Here is a 19,975-nt window from a genome sequence, read left to right on the forward strand (position 1 = left end):
AATTTCTAAAGTTGCGACTGATTACGAGCGCGGAGATATTATGATGGAAGCGAAAGAATCGATTGCTTTCAGATCGATGATCCGGGGTAGTCACGAACAGAGAACACCGAGCTCGAAGCGGAGGGTAGTTTTACCGTAGGCTGCTTTTAACAAGGAAACACATTCGCAAATACCGATTGTATCTTTTACGTCTTTTTTAAGTTCCTGGGGACGGCGAAGAATGAGCAGGTATGGTTACCATTGGTGACCACCATCGACCAGAACCGCCAACTAATAATTTGTAACGTAGGACTACGACCTAAACCTAACTCTCGCCTGGCTTCTTTGTGCTGGCAGCCTGGAGGCCGAGGATTTCGATCGAAATTTCCCCTGTAGGCTCGAACGAAGGAGCACCACCCAGATCGCTCCCATTGACCGTACGGCTGTCGCACGGAACACAAGCTAGTTGACTATGTGTCTGATTGTTTGAAACCCCGTGAATTATCGATTCGAAATAACAAGATCAAAGTAACAAAGTTTAATTAATTTTAACGCTAGGTACATCATGGAGTCCTGTGGGATGAACGTCATCAAATACATTCTCTTCATCTTTAATTTGATTTTCGCGGTGAGTAAAGCGAGTTGAAGGCGACAATGGTTTTAAAAACGGAAATAATCTTGACAGCAAGTGTGTCTCCGAAGTAGTTCAAATAGTGAACATTTTTATTTTTTATGTTCTAATTTTTCTGAGGTTTTGCGAACATATCTGATTTTCACTGATTTTTCTAAGGACACCTAAGATATTTTCGGGTACTCATACGACACGCGAAAAGATTTGTTTATTCGTGATACTTAATATAATTTTTTTAAATTAATTAATAAAAACTATTTTCAGAAATTATTTATTAACACGTTGACTGCTATGCCATCATTGGTTACCTGATATTTTTACAGGAAGCCTTGTTACCAAATATTGACAGAATTTTTCTCATTCTAAGCTCTACAAGTGCTTGAACACACTATGTATTTTTCATCGTATTTTAACTTGTTCAGGATAAGTTGGTCCCTACAGAAACCAGACCTTTTATTTCAGAGAAACTCTCGTGAAAAGGCGGTGGTGTACAATGAAACTTTTTGATAAAAGTAGTACGGATTCGCAAGAAGTTTGAAGGAAATTATTAGTATATTCAGTCATGAATGCTGAAGAATAACATTTATGATAATAACAAGAGAAATATTTTAAAAACTACCTGCATCGATTAGTAATTCCATACCATATCAACGATAATTTGAAATTAAAATATAAAAAAAATAATCATGGTCCATGGAGCTTATTTTTGGATTGAGCTCTTAGCAGTCAATGTGTTAAAAATATATGTGCTTTTAGAAATACGTATACATACATATATTATATAATAAATATATGTATATATAAATTTATATATGTTTTAATTCTAAAGAAAATGCAAAGGAGAGTTTTGTGGGCGAAAAAAAGTACGTACAATTGCTACAATTGATTTTTGCAGATATCTGGCTTAGGTATTATTGTGGCCGGCGCGTTAGTATTGGCAAATGTCGGCGAATTCAATCACTTCGTGGAAGGCAGGATAATGGCACCGCCTATAGTACTTATAGTTGCGGGAACTATCGTTTTCATCATAGCTTTTCTAGGGTGTTACGGAGCGATAAAGGAACATTACAACATGTTGATTGCGGTAAGTTAAAAGATCAACAGGATAATTAAATAGTTTAGACTGTTTAGAGTTTACAGCAAAAAATTTAACCCCTCCAAGAGGGGTTTCCCCTGTTAACATGATCTTTGATTATTTTATGTGTACTTGAATTTATCTCATTATCAAATAAAATATTGGGAAAACCTAGTTAAAATTAAGATCAGAAATTTTTTGAACATTTTGCGCATATTGAATGCTAACATATCAAATTGTACACTAGGAATCACTGATGCCTTTCCATATGTATTTGTGCACATATCAACACATTTATACATTTTGCATATCCATACATGGAAAATGTATATGTATGTGTTCTACCAGTGTCTAAATTCATATGGGAAGGCATCAGTGATTACTTGTGTACATATAATTTCAAACATCTTCACCTTCAAGTTGTTTTCTTTTTAAATATATTTTTTATAGTGAAAACAATAAATAATTAAAAATGATAATTTTATACAATTTTTAGTTAGTTATATTAATATTAAAAATAATTTAGTTTGCGGCCGCATTATTGATTATCTTCGTGATCGAGCTCGCGGTGGGCATAGCGGCGGCAGTATTTAAAAACGATTTTAGTATGGCGCTGAAGGATAATATGAAGGTATCGATGAGGAATTATACGGAGGTCGACAAGCAAGCCTTGGATGAGATGCAGAAAAAGGTCAGTATACTGAATCTAGAGCGTAACACGCTAATGGATTTGTCGATACAAAAGTCAGGTGATGAAATAATGTAGCTTCCGTGCCACAAAGAAAACAATGGTTTCTATAATGGTGATGAGTTAGGTTACTTGAACAAATCATCGCGTGCAAATAGACAATTAAAATTGTTTTAGTATTACAAGCGTATTGGCTAGTCTTTGACTGTCATATACATGTCATACTTTAAATTACTTTATCCTACTTTCACACGAAAGTGGTTTTGTAAAATGTATATTACATAATTAAATCGAATTAGCACCGAGAAATAGTTATTTCATTATTTAAATTAAGAGTTACATTGTTTAACATTTTCTAAATTGATTAAATCTTATTAATACATTGATTACTTTATGTGTTTATACGAGACAGCTGCAATGTTGCGGCGTGGATGGTCCCGAAGATTGGGTTCAACCTGGATCATTTAGAACGATTGGATTACCGACGTCCTGTTGCAATACTACAATCGCGCAAACGTGTCAGTTAGCTTATGCACACAAGGAAGGATGCTTTAGCAAGTTGGAAATGGTAATTCATAATTGCGCTACGGTCTTGATTGGTGTCGGTATCGGAATAGCTTTTGTGGAGGTGAGTAAAATTTCATTTACAAGATATTTTAATTAAATAGCCTCATTTTACCTCGTTCGCTCTATTGCGGTAAAGTTAAATAGGCTTTATAAGTAAAAGCATAATAAAGAAAGACCAATAAAAATAAGCATAAACAAAAATTTTCAATTTTAAAATTATACAAATTCTTTATTATAACAAAAAATGTAAATTGCAAATTTGTTCATCATACTGTGGCGATATTTAAAAGAATACGTTTTCTTTTTTCAGATTGCCGGTATCGTCCTTGCTTGTTGCCTTGCTGCGGCCATAAAAAAGGAAAGCGATAAATGAAGTGAATTAATTTAATTATTAATACCAGGCTAAGCTACAAATTTGCTGTCTCGTTAAGATAAAAATATAATAACATTATAATCAGCTTAATAGTAGCAGAGCTAAAAGATTTATATTGATCTTTTTAAGAGGTTTTTATTCAATAATCGACAAATAAGAAACACGTTCCATTAACTAATATTATTAACTTCATTTATTAATATTACTCATTAATTTTTCGCAATGTTTTTTACACTCCTCTCATAACAGCACGGGTCTTATTCAAGCTTCAATAATTATTCGATATCTATATTCATTATATATTTTTTATGATTATATAATTCTTTTGCTGTTGTATTATGTAATTAAGTGGTATCCGTTGGAAATTAGAAAGATATTTCTACAATACAAAAACATATTAATAATATTAAAAATGTTAATGCTGTCTCTTTTTAAATTTACATCAAAATGAGATTATTTTACATAAAAAAATGATGTTCCTCAGAGTGTTAATTTATAATTAAAAATAGAATACAACGTAATTATAAAGAAAAATAGAACGATTATGAATATATTTTTTTGGTGTGTGTATATTGTGATGATATTTATACCATATTATATACGTACAGTTAACATTATATATTATTATATATATTTCGTCCTATTAAAGGATCACATTATTTGTGTGGTTATGATTGTATAAATGTGTGCCTAGTGCAAATGTAGCTTATATAAGCGTATATGTGGTTTTCATGTAGTATATCTATTTCTATAACAGCGTTGTATTCAGAACATTGATAGTCGTAAATTGCTATCTTCCTACGTACAATAATAGACACTTTAATTTTATATATTTATTTTTTAGTACGTCTACTGCAACATGTTATATTTCCTATAAGTGAGGCAAGATAGTATCTTTTTTTAAAATAATTGGTCCTCCCATCATAGTAAATAGTGTGTAATTTTTCATATCTTCTTTCAACTGTAACGAAATAATGTATAAATAATTTTAAATAAATTTGTTTATTATTATTTTATAACTTTAAACAACTTAATGTAATTTGAAATTACACATTAAAACATTTTTAAAACAATAATATTCTTTTTCTTCAAATGTTAATAACAATCTACTCATTAAAATACGTGATAATACAAAATAAATCAGAGAAACGGAAAACAAGAAGCACATGTGAATGAAAGGATAGCAAAGGGGGCGGCGATATCAGGGCAGGTATGGAGGATAGGAATACGTGTGACGGATCGCGGATTTATTACGCGGCTTTGCGACAACCCTTCCGAATATTCCCCTCTTGCTTAGGTAGAAGAAGAGCCGGAACGGCGTCGGGGACGGAAGTTCGCCCGGCGAGGAGCACCTCGTCGTGTGCGGATTTGCCTCGTACCGCGGAGCAGCGGACACGCATATTCTGCGGTAAAGAAGTAGTTATTAGTCCGCAACGAAACGATATTTTACAATCTTTGTCATTCAATCTAATCCTCAAAATTAATTATGTGAGCGAAATTTCCAGCGATAAATAGTTTTTATTAATTGCGACAGTTAATCGGGATCATTTTCGATTACATTTACATAATGTAAGAACGTGCAATAAGTATAACTTTCTTTACTTCCTGCCCGTTCGAGTTGCAAAGAACGACAGAACAAGTTACAGCGCGATCGCTGAAGTTCGTACAAATTTCTCTCTTTTCCCGAAAATGGATTACGCGAAATTGATAGATAATTAAAAGCACAGTGCGTAAACGGGATGTAACCGCGACAAAATACCACGGTTTACATTCATAATTTAGATTAATTAGTCTCGTGAAATATTTAACGCGTTAATAAAGAGCTGTCGCCTCAAAATGTAATTCGTTTCTCATTACAAGTTGTAGAAACTTAATAATTAATCGAGATACGTTACTTGTTACTGATGTGTACAAATCAATAGCGTTTTATCCTTATATTCATCGCGATCGAGTCTTGGAAACTAATAACACAAAAGTAATAACACACACGGAGTGACTCTCGCCACTGCTTGCCGACTCGACGTTCGGCGAGCGAATGATAACGCGGCGACCTTCGGGTACAATGGCACGCAAACGTCATGCGTCACCGCGCCGAGAGAAAAACTACGAACGTTGAGAATTCGAGCGACGCAAAAACACAATAGATTGTTTTTGACCGACGTGTTTACGGCGCTACGTCATTTCTTGGAATCCGTGCTCGGTTTTCGGCAAAGGTGTTTACGCGCCGTACGCGGGATCATTCACGCGACGACAGTCGAATTGAACGATTATGCCCGCGCCGCTTCGCATATACGTATTGTTCTTTCTTGATACGCGTTCGCGACAAGTGCGGGAAGAGACCGCGATCGCTCTCTGTGAATAATCAATGATCGATATCATCGTGCGATCGTTGAATTCCCGCGATTTGTGTCAGTGATTTGTGCGGGTATCAGTGCGACGATGTAATCGAACAGTTCGTAGTGGCACTCGAACTCAGTGACAATCGGACTCTGTGACAATCGGACACAGTGAGAGCCGAAAAAGTGGCATTTGGATACAGTAAGAGTGATAAGTGACTTTACAAACGGAATGTTTCTTAATACGCGTTCGCGACAAGTGCGGGAAGAGACCGCGATCGTTCTCTGTGAATAATCAATGATCGATATCATCGTGCGATCGTTGAATTCCCGCGATTTGTGTCAGTGATTTGTGCGGGTATCAGTGCGACAATGTAATCGAACAGTTCGTAGTGGCACTCGAACTCATTGTCAGTGACAATCGAACTTTGTGACAATCGGACACAGTGAGAGCCGAAAAAGTGGCATTTAGATACAGTGAGAGTGACAAGTGACTTTACAAACGGAAGTATAAATTCGCGAGTGTATTGGAGGACAGCTGAGACAACGACACCTGAGTGGAGGAGGAGGAGGCATCGGGCGCCATTGCAGAATCAACGTAGATTCAACTCCGCCGCTGCGCATCGTGTCGATGAGTGAAAAGTTTTTTATTAAATCAATAACACTCTCCTGTTACCGATATTTCATGCATGCAGCACGGAATACAACCAAAATTGGGCACTGCATTACCCGCTTGAAAAATGGGCGTAGCACGGACACGCACCAAGTGGAGACTTTATCGGCAGTATTTGAAAATGGGTGTAGCGGAATAGTTCCAAAAATGAAAATGAGCGTAAAGCGCTGGAATCAGTCGAGCGAAAACGGTAACAAGCAAAACACCGGCATGGCCGTTCTCAGGTTTCTCTCTGATAATATCAATATTATTTATAATATAGCGTTGCGTTAGCAACTATGCACAAATAAGGAACAAACATCCGTAATGGATCGTGGTTCAAACGAGACTCTCCTGACAACTGAGGTACGGAGAAATTGAGGTTATATTATTTCACTTCAACGCGACAACGCCGCGATCACAGATTAATCTGTGCCGCGATAAACGCGGCAAGCGCGGCAGGCGACATCAGGATCAGAAGCCCCTAGAATCTAGTTCTTTCTGAAATGCCGCGCGCTGCCGTGTGCGGCACTTGCCGCGTTCATCAGTAGGCGCCTTAACTGCAGCTTGGTGAAAGTTGCCCTAAGCCACTCAGGAGCTTTTTCATTGGATCCGCTCACTCAGCCAGTCACCCAATGATCACTCACCCGGTGGGGAATCTGAACTCAGCGTTTTCGTTTTTCTGAGCCCTCATTCACATGGAGCGTAACTTGCGTAGCGTAACCTGCGTATCACCAATCACAGGGCCATTCTGATAGAACCGTTTCAATAATTCCGTTGAACTAGTCCTGTGATTGGCGATACGCAGGTTACGCTACGCAACTTACGCTCCATGTGAAAGCACCCTGACTCGACCGACCCCGAGTCAGAAAAGTTTGATCAAAAGCAAGATTTGAACCACAATTTCTGCAAAAATCTTACTTTTGATCAAACTTTTCTGACTCGGGCTGGATTCACATGGAGCGAAAAGCCCGTATCAGACTACGGATTGGGATTAGGATTAGATTGAAATTTAACCAATCACAATAAAGTTTACTAATCCCAAGTTCAGTAACTTTTACTCTGATTGGTCAAATTTCAATCTAATCCCAATCCCAATCCGTAGTCTGATACGGGCTTAAGCGTAACCTGCGTATCACCAATAACAGAACTATTTCAACGGAATTATTGAAACGGTTTTATCAGAATGATCCTGTGATTGGTGATACGCAGGTTACGCTACGCAAAGTTATGCTCTATGTGAATCCAGCCTGAGTCGGGTCGAGTCAGCAAATCGAAAACGCTATCAGCCAACCGCGGCCATTGTGCAAGGGCCTTTAGTCTACTCGTCGTGCAGTCTAAATCCGCCATTACTATTTTGTCGGACATGGTACTATTGGTCCTTGTTGTTGGCCGTATCGACAGCAAGTGATAGACGTATTCCGTGTAAAATGCTGTCAAGATTGGCTCTTCGTAATGGTAACTTAATTGTAATATTCTTCATTACATCTTCACGTGTCATGTTGTACGATAAGTACACTTGATGGATAGACAACTTCGTTAACTATAAAGTTTACTCTTTCTATTATGTAATATCACACGGTTACCCTCATAGTTTCTTACAATATTTTCTAAACTTATATATATATTATAAATTTTATCTATGTATTATATATATAGTTACGTAATATTTGCGCTTACAATTCTTTAGAGATGAAATTTTAAGCTTTTTCATAGATAATTTGAATGATCTATTACTTTGACATATTTGCAGAAGTCGAAGTTCGCTGTTTTGATGTTTCTTTGTATCCTGCAGTTTTACCTTGGGTGCGTTCCGTTTCACGTACAATGTGCATAATGCATCATTTAACATTTGGTGAATAACAAGGATAAATGATGCACTATGTGCATCACGCGTGAAACGGATCGCACCCCTTTATATCTTCCTTTGTTTCACATGTTTGCATACAAAAATTGAATCCATCTTATTAAGTGTGTTATCAAAGTATAATAATCCATTAAAAATGAATTTTTTAAATTCTTTATGATAATATTGTTTTCCATTGTAGCTCAGTTGCTGTCTACTGCTATGCGTGGAGCACAAAGTGCTTCGTCAGTAGCAATGGAGCCAACTCGTCCCAAACGTTTGATTGATCCATCTCCAGTTAGACATGGATTTATACCTGAAGAATGGTTTCAAGCTTTCTATCCAAAAACTGGTGCATCAGGTAGGCGATTAATAATGAATAATAATTGAATATTTAGAAGGATTTCTTAACAGGCATATGTAGGATTTTTATAATCAGAAAATAATTTCTTAGGTATCGATAGATACGTTTGCACTGGATAAATTATTTCTTATGTAACTTGCATAATGTAAAATGAAATATTTTTATATGAAACTTTGTATTTGATAAGATCTACTTTTAAAATTAACATTTAATCATTTGCTGTACAGTTGAATGTATTTGCATGAATTCTTACTGGAAATTAAATTTTTTATGGCGTTCATCTAAATAAATGAGAAAAAATACAAGATTTATAAAGTAAACGTAGTACGATCTCTGTATCCATGGCTTCAGTTATCCATAGTTTATCATGGCCTACATGTACAGGCTGTAATATGTTTTATTTTTCTGGGCAAGTTCTTTGTATCCAGTCTTTACACAAGAAAGTAGTACTTTAGATGTCTTAAGTTCTCGTTTGTTTATTTTTAAATTAGACATTAATTAACTTTCATATATTTTACATTTAATAGTGATTTTGTTTGTTCAATTTACTTAAAAATGACACATTTAAGTAATTTTAATGGTTCACTATTATCCAAGATTTTCCTATCCGCCGTAAGCCTTGGAACGTATCATCCGCAAATATGGAGATCCTATTATATTGATGCTTTATATAAAACTTTTTAGTCTATTTAAATTATTTAATATTTACCTTCAGGAAATTTTCATTTTATATTTCTTGAAAAATATAAGATTCTTACAAAAGATAAATATATTAGTTTTTAATTCTTCGAATTGTTTCATACAAAAGAAAATTTTATATGAAAACTCTATACTTTTAACTTGTTTCCACAAAATCATCTTGTCTCGCATGTCTTATATATCACAGATTATTCTCAAACATATAAAATAATCGCATCTTTTTATTATCATTAATTGTTATTTCATTTTTAGGACCATATGTATTTGCTATAAGTGTGAGCACTTATCTAATTTCCAAAGAAATTTATGTCATGGAGCACGAATATTATAATGGATTATCTCTGTTAGTAATATGTGTAGCGAGTGTAAAACTATTTGGCCCAAAACTTGCTCAGATATTGGATAAACAAGTAGATAAGTGCCAAAATGATCTCGAAGAGACTAGGAACATTAGAGTGACTGAATGCGAAGAATTTATTTCTCTTGAAAAGAAACAGCAGGCGAGCTTGGATGGTCAGAAAATGATAATGGACATTAAGAAGGAAAATGTTAAGATGCAGCTGGAAGCAACTTACAGAGAACGAATGGTGCAAGTGTACCAAGAGGTATGTTTTGTGTAATGTAATATAAAATACTTACAAAGATATATCTATAATATAATTAATAATATAAATTTACTTGTAATTAGTATATTAAACATTACGATATTATATACTGAATAACTAAAGAAAACTATTGATGACAATAATACATGTATCTATAGAAATATACCTGAAAATAAAAAATAGATGAAATAAATTCAGTAAATTTTGAATAAAAGTTTCAGATTAGTAGTTTTATAGTTTCTGGTATGTAGTTGTTTTACTACTAGAAAAGAATACAAAATTTTTTCCAACTATATTAAATAAATTAAAATATTTTTTAATATTATTGAACATATCGTAGCACTATTTTTTATACAAAATTTCTTTATGAAAAAGAGCAATGATACAAATCAGTTTTTTTACTGTCCACAGGTGAAGAAGCGTCTTGACTACCAAGTTCAAATACAAAGTCTTGAACGCCGAATTGCACAGAAGCATATGGTGCAATGGATCGTGAACAGTGTACTGAAGTCTATCACTCCTGAGCAGGAAAAAGCGACTCTTCAGCAATGCATCAAAGATCTTGAAGCTCTTGCTGTAAAAGTGTAAAAAAGTTACGATTAAATTAGATGAAATAGAAACAGCGTGAAAGGAAGATTGTCATCAGACATAATTTACTTCATGCGGTTAAATATTATTTTCGAACATTCAGAATGGTAAAAATGTTATAAATCAATAAACGCCATACTGAAACAGTACATTGTAAATCGATCATTATTAGCAGCATTATGGAAAATTGTAAATTTTGAAAACATTGAAGGTTTATTTTTTATTCGTTTAATTTCTTTTCGTGCAAGTAAAATGCTAAAATATATTTAGAGGTGTAAACAATCGATGTTACACGTCAATTAAAAAATAAGTTAAATAGTGTTAATCAATTCTTGAAAAAAACATTTTATAATTGCGATTTTTTGTTTTTTTTTGCAAATAACTTTCGAGCCTATAATTTGTGAAGGGATTGAAACAAAATTCTATAGTTTTGCATTATATTTGATGAATTCTGTTTATTTTTCATATGAGAATTATAAATCCCCAGAATTATAAATAGAATTTTGTCACATATTTTAATGATAAAGAAAGTTTAAACACTTTGAACTTAGCAGCGAATTCGGTTGCTCGCAGTAGTGCGCATCTTAAATAGATGTTGAAAAACTATTTGGCCAAAACGATAATTCGTACGGATGCTGATCATTTTACTGGCTAACTGTAAAAAGTATTTGAAGAGATATTAAAACTAATGCTTAAATACAAGAATTGAGTGTAAACGAGCCTTAGGGCGCACTCGGTGTGCACTAGTGCAAGGAACCGAATTCGCTATTAAGTATTTTCCTCGGATAAAAAGTTTATTGGTGATCATTAATTCGCACCGCGTGATGATGCAAGGCGGAGGTGCCGCTATTTAGCGACATATGTACGTACGTACGTACATACGTACGTATGTACTTAACAGCAATGTGTTGTTTCTATGTGTGAATCATTCAGCGAATCGAACGCGTCGCATTGTTCGGCCAATGGCATTCGGTGGGACTCGGCTGGACTCGGCCGCGCTCGGCCGGTGACGACGAGCATCGGGTGGCGCGCGCGAGTTACTCGGGCGGCCGGGGGCCGCCATTTTCCTCCAGCAAGGGACAGCAGTCCGGAGCGTAGGTAGCGAGAATCTGTGTGCATCATTAGCGAATCGAGTCGAGAATAGTGAAACGTGAAGCACGGAAACTCCTTTTGTGTACGCCGCGAATCGTGCGCGATCGGTATTTTACGGTAGTACGAGGACCGCAGTGTGCCCGGTGGTCAGTATATTCGCGTGACTCTCGTACATCGTGCCGACCGCGGCGGTCACCCGGTAGACGGACGCCGTCGCCGCCGCGCGCATTTCTGTACAATTGACAACGGGCCGAGAATATATTTTCAAGAGGGACGCAGGAAGACACGTAAAAGAAGAGAGCAAAAGGAGATAAAGAGGGGATATATAGCGCGTGAGCGCAAGGAAGAGAAAGAGACAAGGAGCAAGGTGAAAAAAGGAGGGAGAGACGCGCAGAGAGATAGAGGATAGAAAGAGACAGAAGCCAAGTGTGAATAGTTTGGTGATTGCAGTGTGGCTGCGCACAGTGAAAATACTCAACCATCGGCCAACTTCGGGTGTTGGGACGCCAAGTGGGATATCAAGGGAGAGCAAGTCGCCTCCGACAGGTTAGTGCAGTGTACGCGCAATCATGGCTTCCTGCATGCGCGCGCGTCGCCAGCCAAGACAGTTGGCGTGCCTCGCGTAGTTACATATACACACTAGTATGTATATGAGCGTCGAAACACGACGGTGGCGTTGGCGTTGCATGCGTGCGTGCGTGCGTGCGTGCGTGCGTGCGTGTGGCCGAGAATTTCGCGCTTCTCCACCTCGTGCGTGCATACGTGCGTGCACTTTCTTTGTGCCGCATCGAGAGATGCGCGTGCTCCACTCTTTTCGCACTGCTTCCCACCGTCTCCCCTCCAATATATTCTTTCTCTTCAATCTGTGCAATGTTATCTATTTGGAGTAATTAAGTAGGAGATTTACTACCTTCTCGCCCATATAAACCAAACGCTATTATGTATGTATGTCTGTCTATTATGTATGTCTATTAAGCGAAAAGCGATAATTGAATCGCTCTCGAGTACAAATCAAGTTGGGGTATATTGACTAAAGTAGAAATAAGTGATACGGTTTATATTATATACAATACACACACACACACACACACACACACAATCCCTTTCTCTCCTCCCCCTCCTTTCTCTCTCCCTCTCGGCAATATAAACATATTTGTGTGTGTGTGTTTTGCTGTATATATGTATATGCTATATGTTGTTTTAAGAGGATAATAAAAATATTTCGATTTGATTTCAGTAGTACAAGCTAGTACAAATTCACTCTTAATCGTAAAATACCTGCCTTATTTTTGCTGTTATTTGGTTCTATTAGTTTGATATCAAATTAGCGGTTTTTTTCCTAAATGGTATCGGACAAAATTATTTGTGGTGTAGGATAGTGCAAAAGAAGTACTAAATAATCTACTAGATTGCGTTTGACGTTGCTGATTTGGTCCTGCTAGCTTAACGTGGGTGTAACATAAAATGAATTTTTTTTAGATTTTGTTGACCGTGCATTACACATGTATAGATATGATAAATATGATTGGCGCAATTATTAATAGATTAACCGTTCCAAGATGTTTGCAATAAAATTTGATATTATTAATATGTTAACGTTATAGTCTTAATTATAATTTCGAAACTACATTTAGAATATCAAGTCCCAATCTGCAATAATGAAAAAAATACTCAACTGTGATCGATCAACTGCTTAGGGCGTAGGACTTAAAATCACCCTTGTAGACTGGGACTAATAAAAAAACTATAATGATATTCAAGATTAATGTACGGATATGATACAAAATTTCAAAATTTTTGACCACGTAGTTTTGAAAATATAGATCCAATTCTAATCTGGAGCATTGTTGTAAACCCGAAAATTTAAGCTGTGAAGATGTGGTAACATGTGTTATATTAATATGCATTCATTGAGTTGAGTCACTCTTCTGTGTGTACATGCGTAGTAGAGACAGTCTTAACTAAAAATTTGCACAAGTAACCAAGAAGATATTCAACATTTTCTTTCGATTGTAGGGGTATATCTTTTTAGAGTACTGTCACGATAAAACTACCTTAAGAAAGCTTGTGTATATGTTTGACAAGATCACGCACGCAGGCGTGCGCGCGCGCGCGCGCGAGCGCGGGGGCTACGAATAATATGATAAAATGATTTAGATATGTTTAATAAATATGGTATATTAACAATTAATGAAATTCATAAGGCTCTAATGTGAAAACACAAATACGAAGTAATAAAGGAGTAAGAGCCAAGACAGGATGTTAGGGTCTAAAAAAATTTTTATTTTAAGTCTTAGACAACAGTTGCAGTATTTTAAATGACGCATTACGCAGTAATACCAGTATGACCTTGAAAAGCTTGGTCAAGGTCACGTGAAGGTCACCTAAATTTTTTAAATGAAACCCGCTATTGTTTATTATACTGTTTTATTCACCCGTGTGAACTTAGCACCCGACTTTAATAAACAAATTTTTTTATATACATTCGAAAGAGCATTGTTTGTACCCGTTTGTACCACCATCCATTTCGTTTGTACCTCAAAGGGGTGAAAGTTACGAAAGGGTGAAAAAATCGCCCCCACCCCACTTTAAGATACTTGAAATCTAATTGTGCCATTCCAAAGAACATCGTTTGTATCCGTTTGTGCCACCATTCATTTCGTTTGTACCCTCAAGGGGGTGATTGTACCGAATTTTCAAAATAGGGGTAACAGCTAACTTAGTCATTTTTAGAGATATTCGAATTCTGAATGCGGGTGCTGTTGCGAAGGCGGGTACAAACGACTACGAAACAGCACCCAATTTCAGAACTCGAATATCTCCAAAAATGACAAATTTGGGTGTTACCCCTATTTTGAAAATTTGGTACAATCACCCCCTTGAGGGTACAAACGAATCCGGCGGTGGTACAAACGGGTACAATCGATGCTCTTTCGAATGCATATAAAAAAATATTTTTATTAAAGTCGGGTGCTCTTAGTTCACACAGGTGTTTTATTCTACTAATTAATATGAACAACTTTCGCGAGAACTTTCGTCTGAAACATTTTGTAATTTGCCTAATACTTTTTGAGATATTCAAGAAAAAATTGATAACTTTTCCAATGTTTAGCTTATGACGTCTCAATAACTGTTTGTCGGAGGGAAAAGTAGTACAGGACTTTTTTTACTTGATTTGATCTCAGGAATAGTGTTTCAATTATTGAAAAGGTTCCATTAAAAAAATTGAAGGTGACCTTCACGTAACCTTCAAATGACTATTCAAGGTCAAGTTAATGGCACCACCTTATGTCCCCCTTTGAACCAAACAACTTTTGTTTGAGGCATTTTCCGCTATCATCCCTACATGAGGAGATATTTGCGTGGATTATTTAAAATGAGACACCCTATATATAAGATATGAAACTATCTATATATGTATGATACGAAATACGCGCGCACATGTATAGATACATGCATACATACAGGGTGTCTTTAAACTCGCGATAAATATTTTAATGACAAATTCTGTGTAACTTTTTAAGATAAAAATTTCGAAAATGCTATAATAATGTTGGAGGTATTCAAGGTGGCTCCTGCACGTAGGAGTGGATAGTATGGAGCACCTTTTATTTTCGTAAATTTATATACTTTTTTCAAAATAAATACTTACTGCATTATTGATCAAATTGATATGCTTTTCTTTAAACATTATTTTTAAAATTTTATTAACAAGTATTTGTTTGCAGAGATCGGCGATTTTATATATTCAATAGTGCATTTGAATCTTTACGATATTTTTATTATGTCTCTCGTTTTTTGTTAAGATTTACCCTTTCTATGAAGTAATATTATCCCGACTATTAACCTTAAAATTGTTTCTGGGAGCAATCGCCCCATAATCCTTGTGTTAAAAAGTACAACATTAATATTTTTTCTTTCTTTTATTTCATCGGTAATTGGGGTGTCTGTGAAGTTGGCACGACGTCGATTCTACGAAATTCAAAAAAATACTAAGAGTTCCAACAGCACTTTTCATAGTTCTACAGTTCCTGATAAAAAATAAAAAGAGTTCTGCATTCCGAATTCCTTATATCAACAAATCAACTTTTAAAAAACGTCGTGTTAACTTCGCGAATCTAGCACGATACCATCTCTAAAGTACCAAAATGCATTCACTAATATCATTTTTGGCGAGAGTTCCCGATAGTTCTACTCAAGTATCACATGTATATGCAATTTCAGATCGATAATATTACATCATATTACAGATCGATAATATTACTTAAGAATTTTTTAACAATTTTTTATATCGACGACACTTAGTGAGAATGTGTCGTGCTGATGATTTTCAGCAGTTGTAACTATAGTTCTCGAGAGTTCTGCAAGAGATCTATACATTAGTAATAGTTTTAAAAACAGTTCCGGTCCGTACGTATTTTTTTAAACAATTTTTAATTCTGGTGTCCAGCACGACACTTGGTGAAAATGTGTCGTGCTGATGATTTTAAGCAGTTCTAAAGGTAGTTCTCAACAATTCTGCACGAGTTTTATGCATTAGTAATACTCTTATAAACAGTTCAGATCCGTACGTATTTTGTACGCAGAACTGTCGAGAACTATAGTTAGAACAGCTGAAAATTATCAGCACGACACATTTTCACTAAGTGTCGTCGATATGAAAAATTGTTAAAAAATTCTTAATGATGTAATCGATCTGAAATTGCATATACATGTGAAACTTGAGTAGAACTATCGGGAACTCTCGCCAAAAATGATATTAGTGAATGCGTTTTGGTACTTTAGAGGGGAGGGTGTCGTGCTAGATTCGTGAAGTTAGCACGACGTTTTTTAAAAGTTGATTTTTTGATATAAGGAATACGGAACTCTTTCTAATTTTTATCAGGTACTGTAGAACTGTGAAAAGTGCTATTGAAACTCTTAGTATTTTTTTTTAATTCGTAGAATGTGCCAACTTCACAGACACGTGATTGGATCTAAAATTTTGCTGATAGATAAAACTTGCACCTAGTACATACCTATATTTTAATTGTTTTTACTTTTGCTCTGTTTATGTAGGAGCCACTAGATTACGAATGTCAATATATGTACGTTACATGTGTATGCCTTAGAATGTATATACTTGGAAGAGTCGTAGTTGAGTGTTATCCTCATCATAAATCTGTCCTTATTAGTACTATTTTACTATGATACGCATGCCTCGGTTATATTGTATTATGTTGTATACTCAAGAATTCATTATATATGATGTAAATAATGCGGTTATCGTTTTGCGCAAGCGTATAGACGGATTAGTCAGATCATTAACACACAAAGATAAATAGATGTTGAAGACACATTATGTTATTATATATCGTTCAGGCTATAATCCTTCCAGGTATATATGTCTAAGATGTATGTACACATGATAAACTTCAAACATTGATACATATATGTACTACCAAAAACGCCAACTATTTCATAATCGTCGACAAATTTCCAGCGAAGAGGGCACAATTTTGAGTGTTTGCTTTTTTTATTCTAACACGAAAATCGACATGTAAAAATCAAGTAAACATAAATTATTTATGATCTTCACGATTATGCATGATCATGGTATTTAGGTATTAAAAAGTCAAATTACATGTTTCAGCATTAAATCAAGTATTAAAATAAATGTAATTATCCACATCATTTTTTATATAAAATTTTTAAGATGGCAAGTCTTATTTCTAACGTTTAGATCAAATTTAAGCAGAAAACAATAAATTAAAAAAATTAGTAAAATTACACCTAAACAATAAATTAATGAAAACTGAATACTGAAAATTTTCATTTTCTTAGATCGATAGAAGTAAATTATGCACTACGCACAATACAGAAGTAGATTATGCTTTATGATATTGGTGATACGTACATACACATTTTGTTATATTAATCATGTGGTACAATTTCTTGTAAAACGAAAAAAGACGAAAAGAAATCGAAATATTGTATATCGTATTAAGGAATACGGGTCACAGCGTCGCTGAATAAGCAACTGACTGAGCGATCATGTCGCCGCTTGCTCTCCACAAGCAAGCGTTCAGCAAATTACGTAAGGCCAGAAACGAGAGCTCATTTAAATGCCGGTTTACTGACGATAACGAATAATTCACCGTTCTCTTTATTATTTTGTGGGAAAACGCACTTTGAGAAATTTGATCATGCAGAATTTAAAAAATAAAAATTGGACCTTGCTTAAAAGTTGTAGAATAATAATACTAGCGAGATAATAATGATAGTAATAATAAATAATATGTGTTATAATATCAAATGTAATAACAAAACAAAAATATTAAATAATAATATTAGAGGAGCTATAAATGTGACATAATATAAATGTGTACAATAATTTGTGTATATATTATAAAAAAATTTAATGTGTAATAAAAATATATACATTTAATATTAACACATGTAAATATATATGTTAACAATCTTTATAATAAAAATACAATATAATACACATGTAACAAGATATACTATACTATAATTGTTGATTTGTAGTAATGAATTAAAGAAGTTATATGGAAATTATGTTTTATAGTTTTTGAGATTTTGATTTGTAAAGAAAAAGGTATTATTTGTTTGCTGAATAAAATAAATTAGTATAAATTAATAATTTCATAAATGACCAATGACATTTCCACAACTTTGAAAATTATTAATTTTATATTAATTTTTTTACAATAGAGAGAGAGAGAGAGAGAGAGGGGAGATTGTAAAATTAATAATGAATTCTATTTATCTAATTGATAGAGTGTTACGTGATATAATGCGTAATGCGTCATATGCTTTTTCCGCGGCATCTTATGCACGTATGCATTTACGCACGCACGGATCTTTCATAAACGTCAAGTTTATTACAAGCGACTGCGACGAGAGGGGAGCGGGCGTTATCGTCGCAATTGCGAGTTAACTTTGGAACGCGATAGCGTGTTCACACGCATCATTTTCCCAAATAGTATCAGAGTGCCGAAATATTCTGCTTTCTTTACTTTAAATAACCTTAATTTGTTCATTGTATCTGATGTTCTGCTTTATATTCTATTATATTTATATGCATTTACTTCCGCGATATTTTTTTATACGCGGTTTTCTTTTTACACGATAAAAATTACTTTGTTTACACGGAAAACAAAACTAAAATAAATAGAAACAAGTAAGAGAAGTATATTACAGTCTTGTCCCCCTACATATTATGATATAATAACAGGCTTTTACGTATTTTTTTATTGTACTGGCGGACTTCTTTTACACGATTCTAAACAAAATTTCGCGAAAATCAAACGTGGAACGAATACCCTGCGTGAATCGAAGAACGAGTATTTATACTTAAAAATTACGGTTTATTTTTTGCAGCTGTTCGGATATACAATTAAATGTGTATATTATATTTGAAAAATTAAAAAACAAATAAAATTTCTTATTGAAAACATTTTTGGAAAACAACAAAAGAGTAAAAGAAACATTGAGAAATATTTACATATACAGAAGTGACAATGGTGCATACTAATTGTAACTAACAATAAGTATTCTGGTATGAGCATATTCATCGAGTGAGCAAGTGAGCATAATTTTGGCTGATTCTTGACTAATATTTCAATAAAATAATTTCCAATAATTTTAATAATTATGAAAACGATGAAATAGATGTACATTTGGATATGTGTAGCAACCGCGAAATAGCACCGATAGTTCGCAACAGTTCGTCTTCGGATTTAAGTTTGCTCGCTATGTGTAACGAGGTAAAATGTCAGGTTTGCTTAATCCGAAAACATCGCAAAACTCGTGAAGATTTAGAGAACTCTATCACATGCTAGTGAGGCCAAATATTGTTTAGCCACGTAAAATAGTATACTGGATATATAGTCTACGCAACAATATCGAGAAATTATGTTAAACAATGATATTTCAAAATTAAATCATACCGTTTGAATTCTGCTGCATTAAAAAGTGCATTTTCTTCAGAATTAGATTCGTAAAATAATATTTAAAAGTATATGAGAAATCTTGTATACAAAAAGAAGTGTGTATGTATGTATGTACCAGAGATAAAATATTGAACTACACCATAATTTTATGTAACAAAAAATAACTTATAAAATATTTTATTTTTACGTAGCGTTTTGATTTTTATAGTTTTTTAAACCATATGATATGTTTTATTTTATACTTAATTAACGTTTACAGTAAATTATATACAGGGTGTTATGTAATACCCGCCTCACCTCTTATTTACGGATAGAACGGACTAGACTGGGTCGAAAAGTTCTGTACCATTTTGCAATTTTCGCAATAGTTAACGAGTTATTAATTATTAAAAATCGCTGTCTTAGCCCGGCCTACCGCCCAATTCAAGCGCGCGGCGAGATTCGGCCGTCCCGCGATTGGCGTTGCTAGGCGCGCGAGAAGTTGTTTATGACACACGGCAATGGCTACGTATAATAAACAACTCG

The 19,975-nt window shown here is 34.7% G+C and overlaps 3 protein-coding genes across 5 annotated transcripts in view; all 3 read left to right on the forward strand.

Annotated features, from left to right (window-relative positions):
* Nucleotides 1-138: 138 nt before the first annotated feature.
* LOC105566320 (CD63 antigen) lies at nucleotides 139-3,757 on the forward strand. Its single transcript, XM_012020230.1, has 5 exons — nucleotides 139-607; nucleotides 1,506-1,694; nucleotides 2,212-2,376; nucleotides 2,786-3,001; nucleotides 3,251-3,757. Exons 1-5 carry the CDS (start codon nucleotides 545-547, stop codon nucleotides 3,311-3,313), a joined length of 696 nt encoding a protein of 231 aa, XP_011875620.1. The 5' UTR covers nucleotides 139-544; the 3' UTR covers nucleotides 3,314-3,757.
* Nucleotides 3,758-7,638: 3,881 nt separating this feature from the next.
* LOC105566323 (ATP synthase subunit b, mitochondrial) lies at nucleotides 7,639-10,551 on the forward strand. The gene is made up of 4 exons (XM_012020237.1): nucleotides 7,639-7,759; nucleotides 8,350-8,508; nucleotides 9,463-9,815; nucleotides 10,227-10,551. The coding sequence occupies exons 1-4, from the start codon at nucleotides 7,732-7,734 to the stop codon at nucleotides 10,401-10,403; spliced, it is 717 nt and encodes a 238-aa protein (XP_011875627.1). The 5' UTR covers nucleotides 7,639-7,731; the 3' UTR covers nucleotides 10,404-10,551.
* Nucleotides 10,552-10,641: 90 nt separating this feature from the next.
* Nucleotides 10,642-19,975, forward strand: part of LOC105566321 (C-terminal-binding protein) — a 44,928-nt gene continuing 35,594 nt past the window's right edge. For all 3 annotated transcript variants that reach the window (XM_012020235.1, XM_012020231.1, XM_012020236.1), the window contains exon 1: nucleotides 10,642-12,041. The gene's annotated coding sequence lies outside the window, so the exon portion shown is untranslated. The remainder of the gene's footprint in view (nucleotides 12,042-19,975) is intronic.

Source organism: Vollenhovia emeryi, unplaced genomic scaffold (assembly GCF_000949405.1).
Source record: "Vollenhovia emeryi isolate VEMERY1.0 unplaced genomic scaffold, V.emery_V1.0 DF939145.1, whole genome shotgun sequence".
NCBI lineage: Eukaryota > Metazoa > Arthropoda > Insecta > Hymenoptera > Formicidae > Vollenhovia > Vollenhovia emeryi.

Excerpts from the sequence above, each read along its gene's own strand:
- LOC105566320 (XM_012020230.1), top strand. The coding sequence starts at position 545 with ATGGAGTCCTGTGGGATGAACGTCATCAAATACATTCTCTTCATCTTT. Across the intron at positions 608-1,505 it reads TCTTTAATTTGATTTTCGCG|ATATCTGGCTTAGGTATTAT; the intron begins GTGAGTAAAGCG and ends TGATTTTTGCAG. Across the intron at positions 2,377-2,785 it reads TGGATGAGATGCAGAAAAAG|CTGCAATGTTGCGGCGTGGA; the intron begins GTCAGTATACTG and ends TATACGAGACAG.
- LOC105566323 (XM_012020237.1), top strand. The coding sequence starts at position 7,732 with ATGCTGTCAAGATTGGCTCTTCGTAATG. Across the intron at positions 7,760-8,349 it reads AAGATTGGCTCTTCGTAATG|CTCAGTTGCTGTCTACTGCT; the intron begins GTAACTTAATTG and ends TTTCCATTGTAG. Across the intron at positions 9,816-10,226 it reads TGGTGCAAGTGTACCAAGAG|GTGAAGAAGCGTCTTGACTA; the intron begins GTATGTTTTGTG and ends TACTGTCCACAG.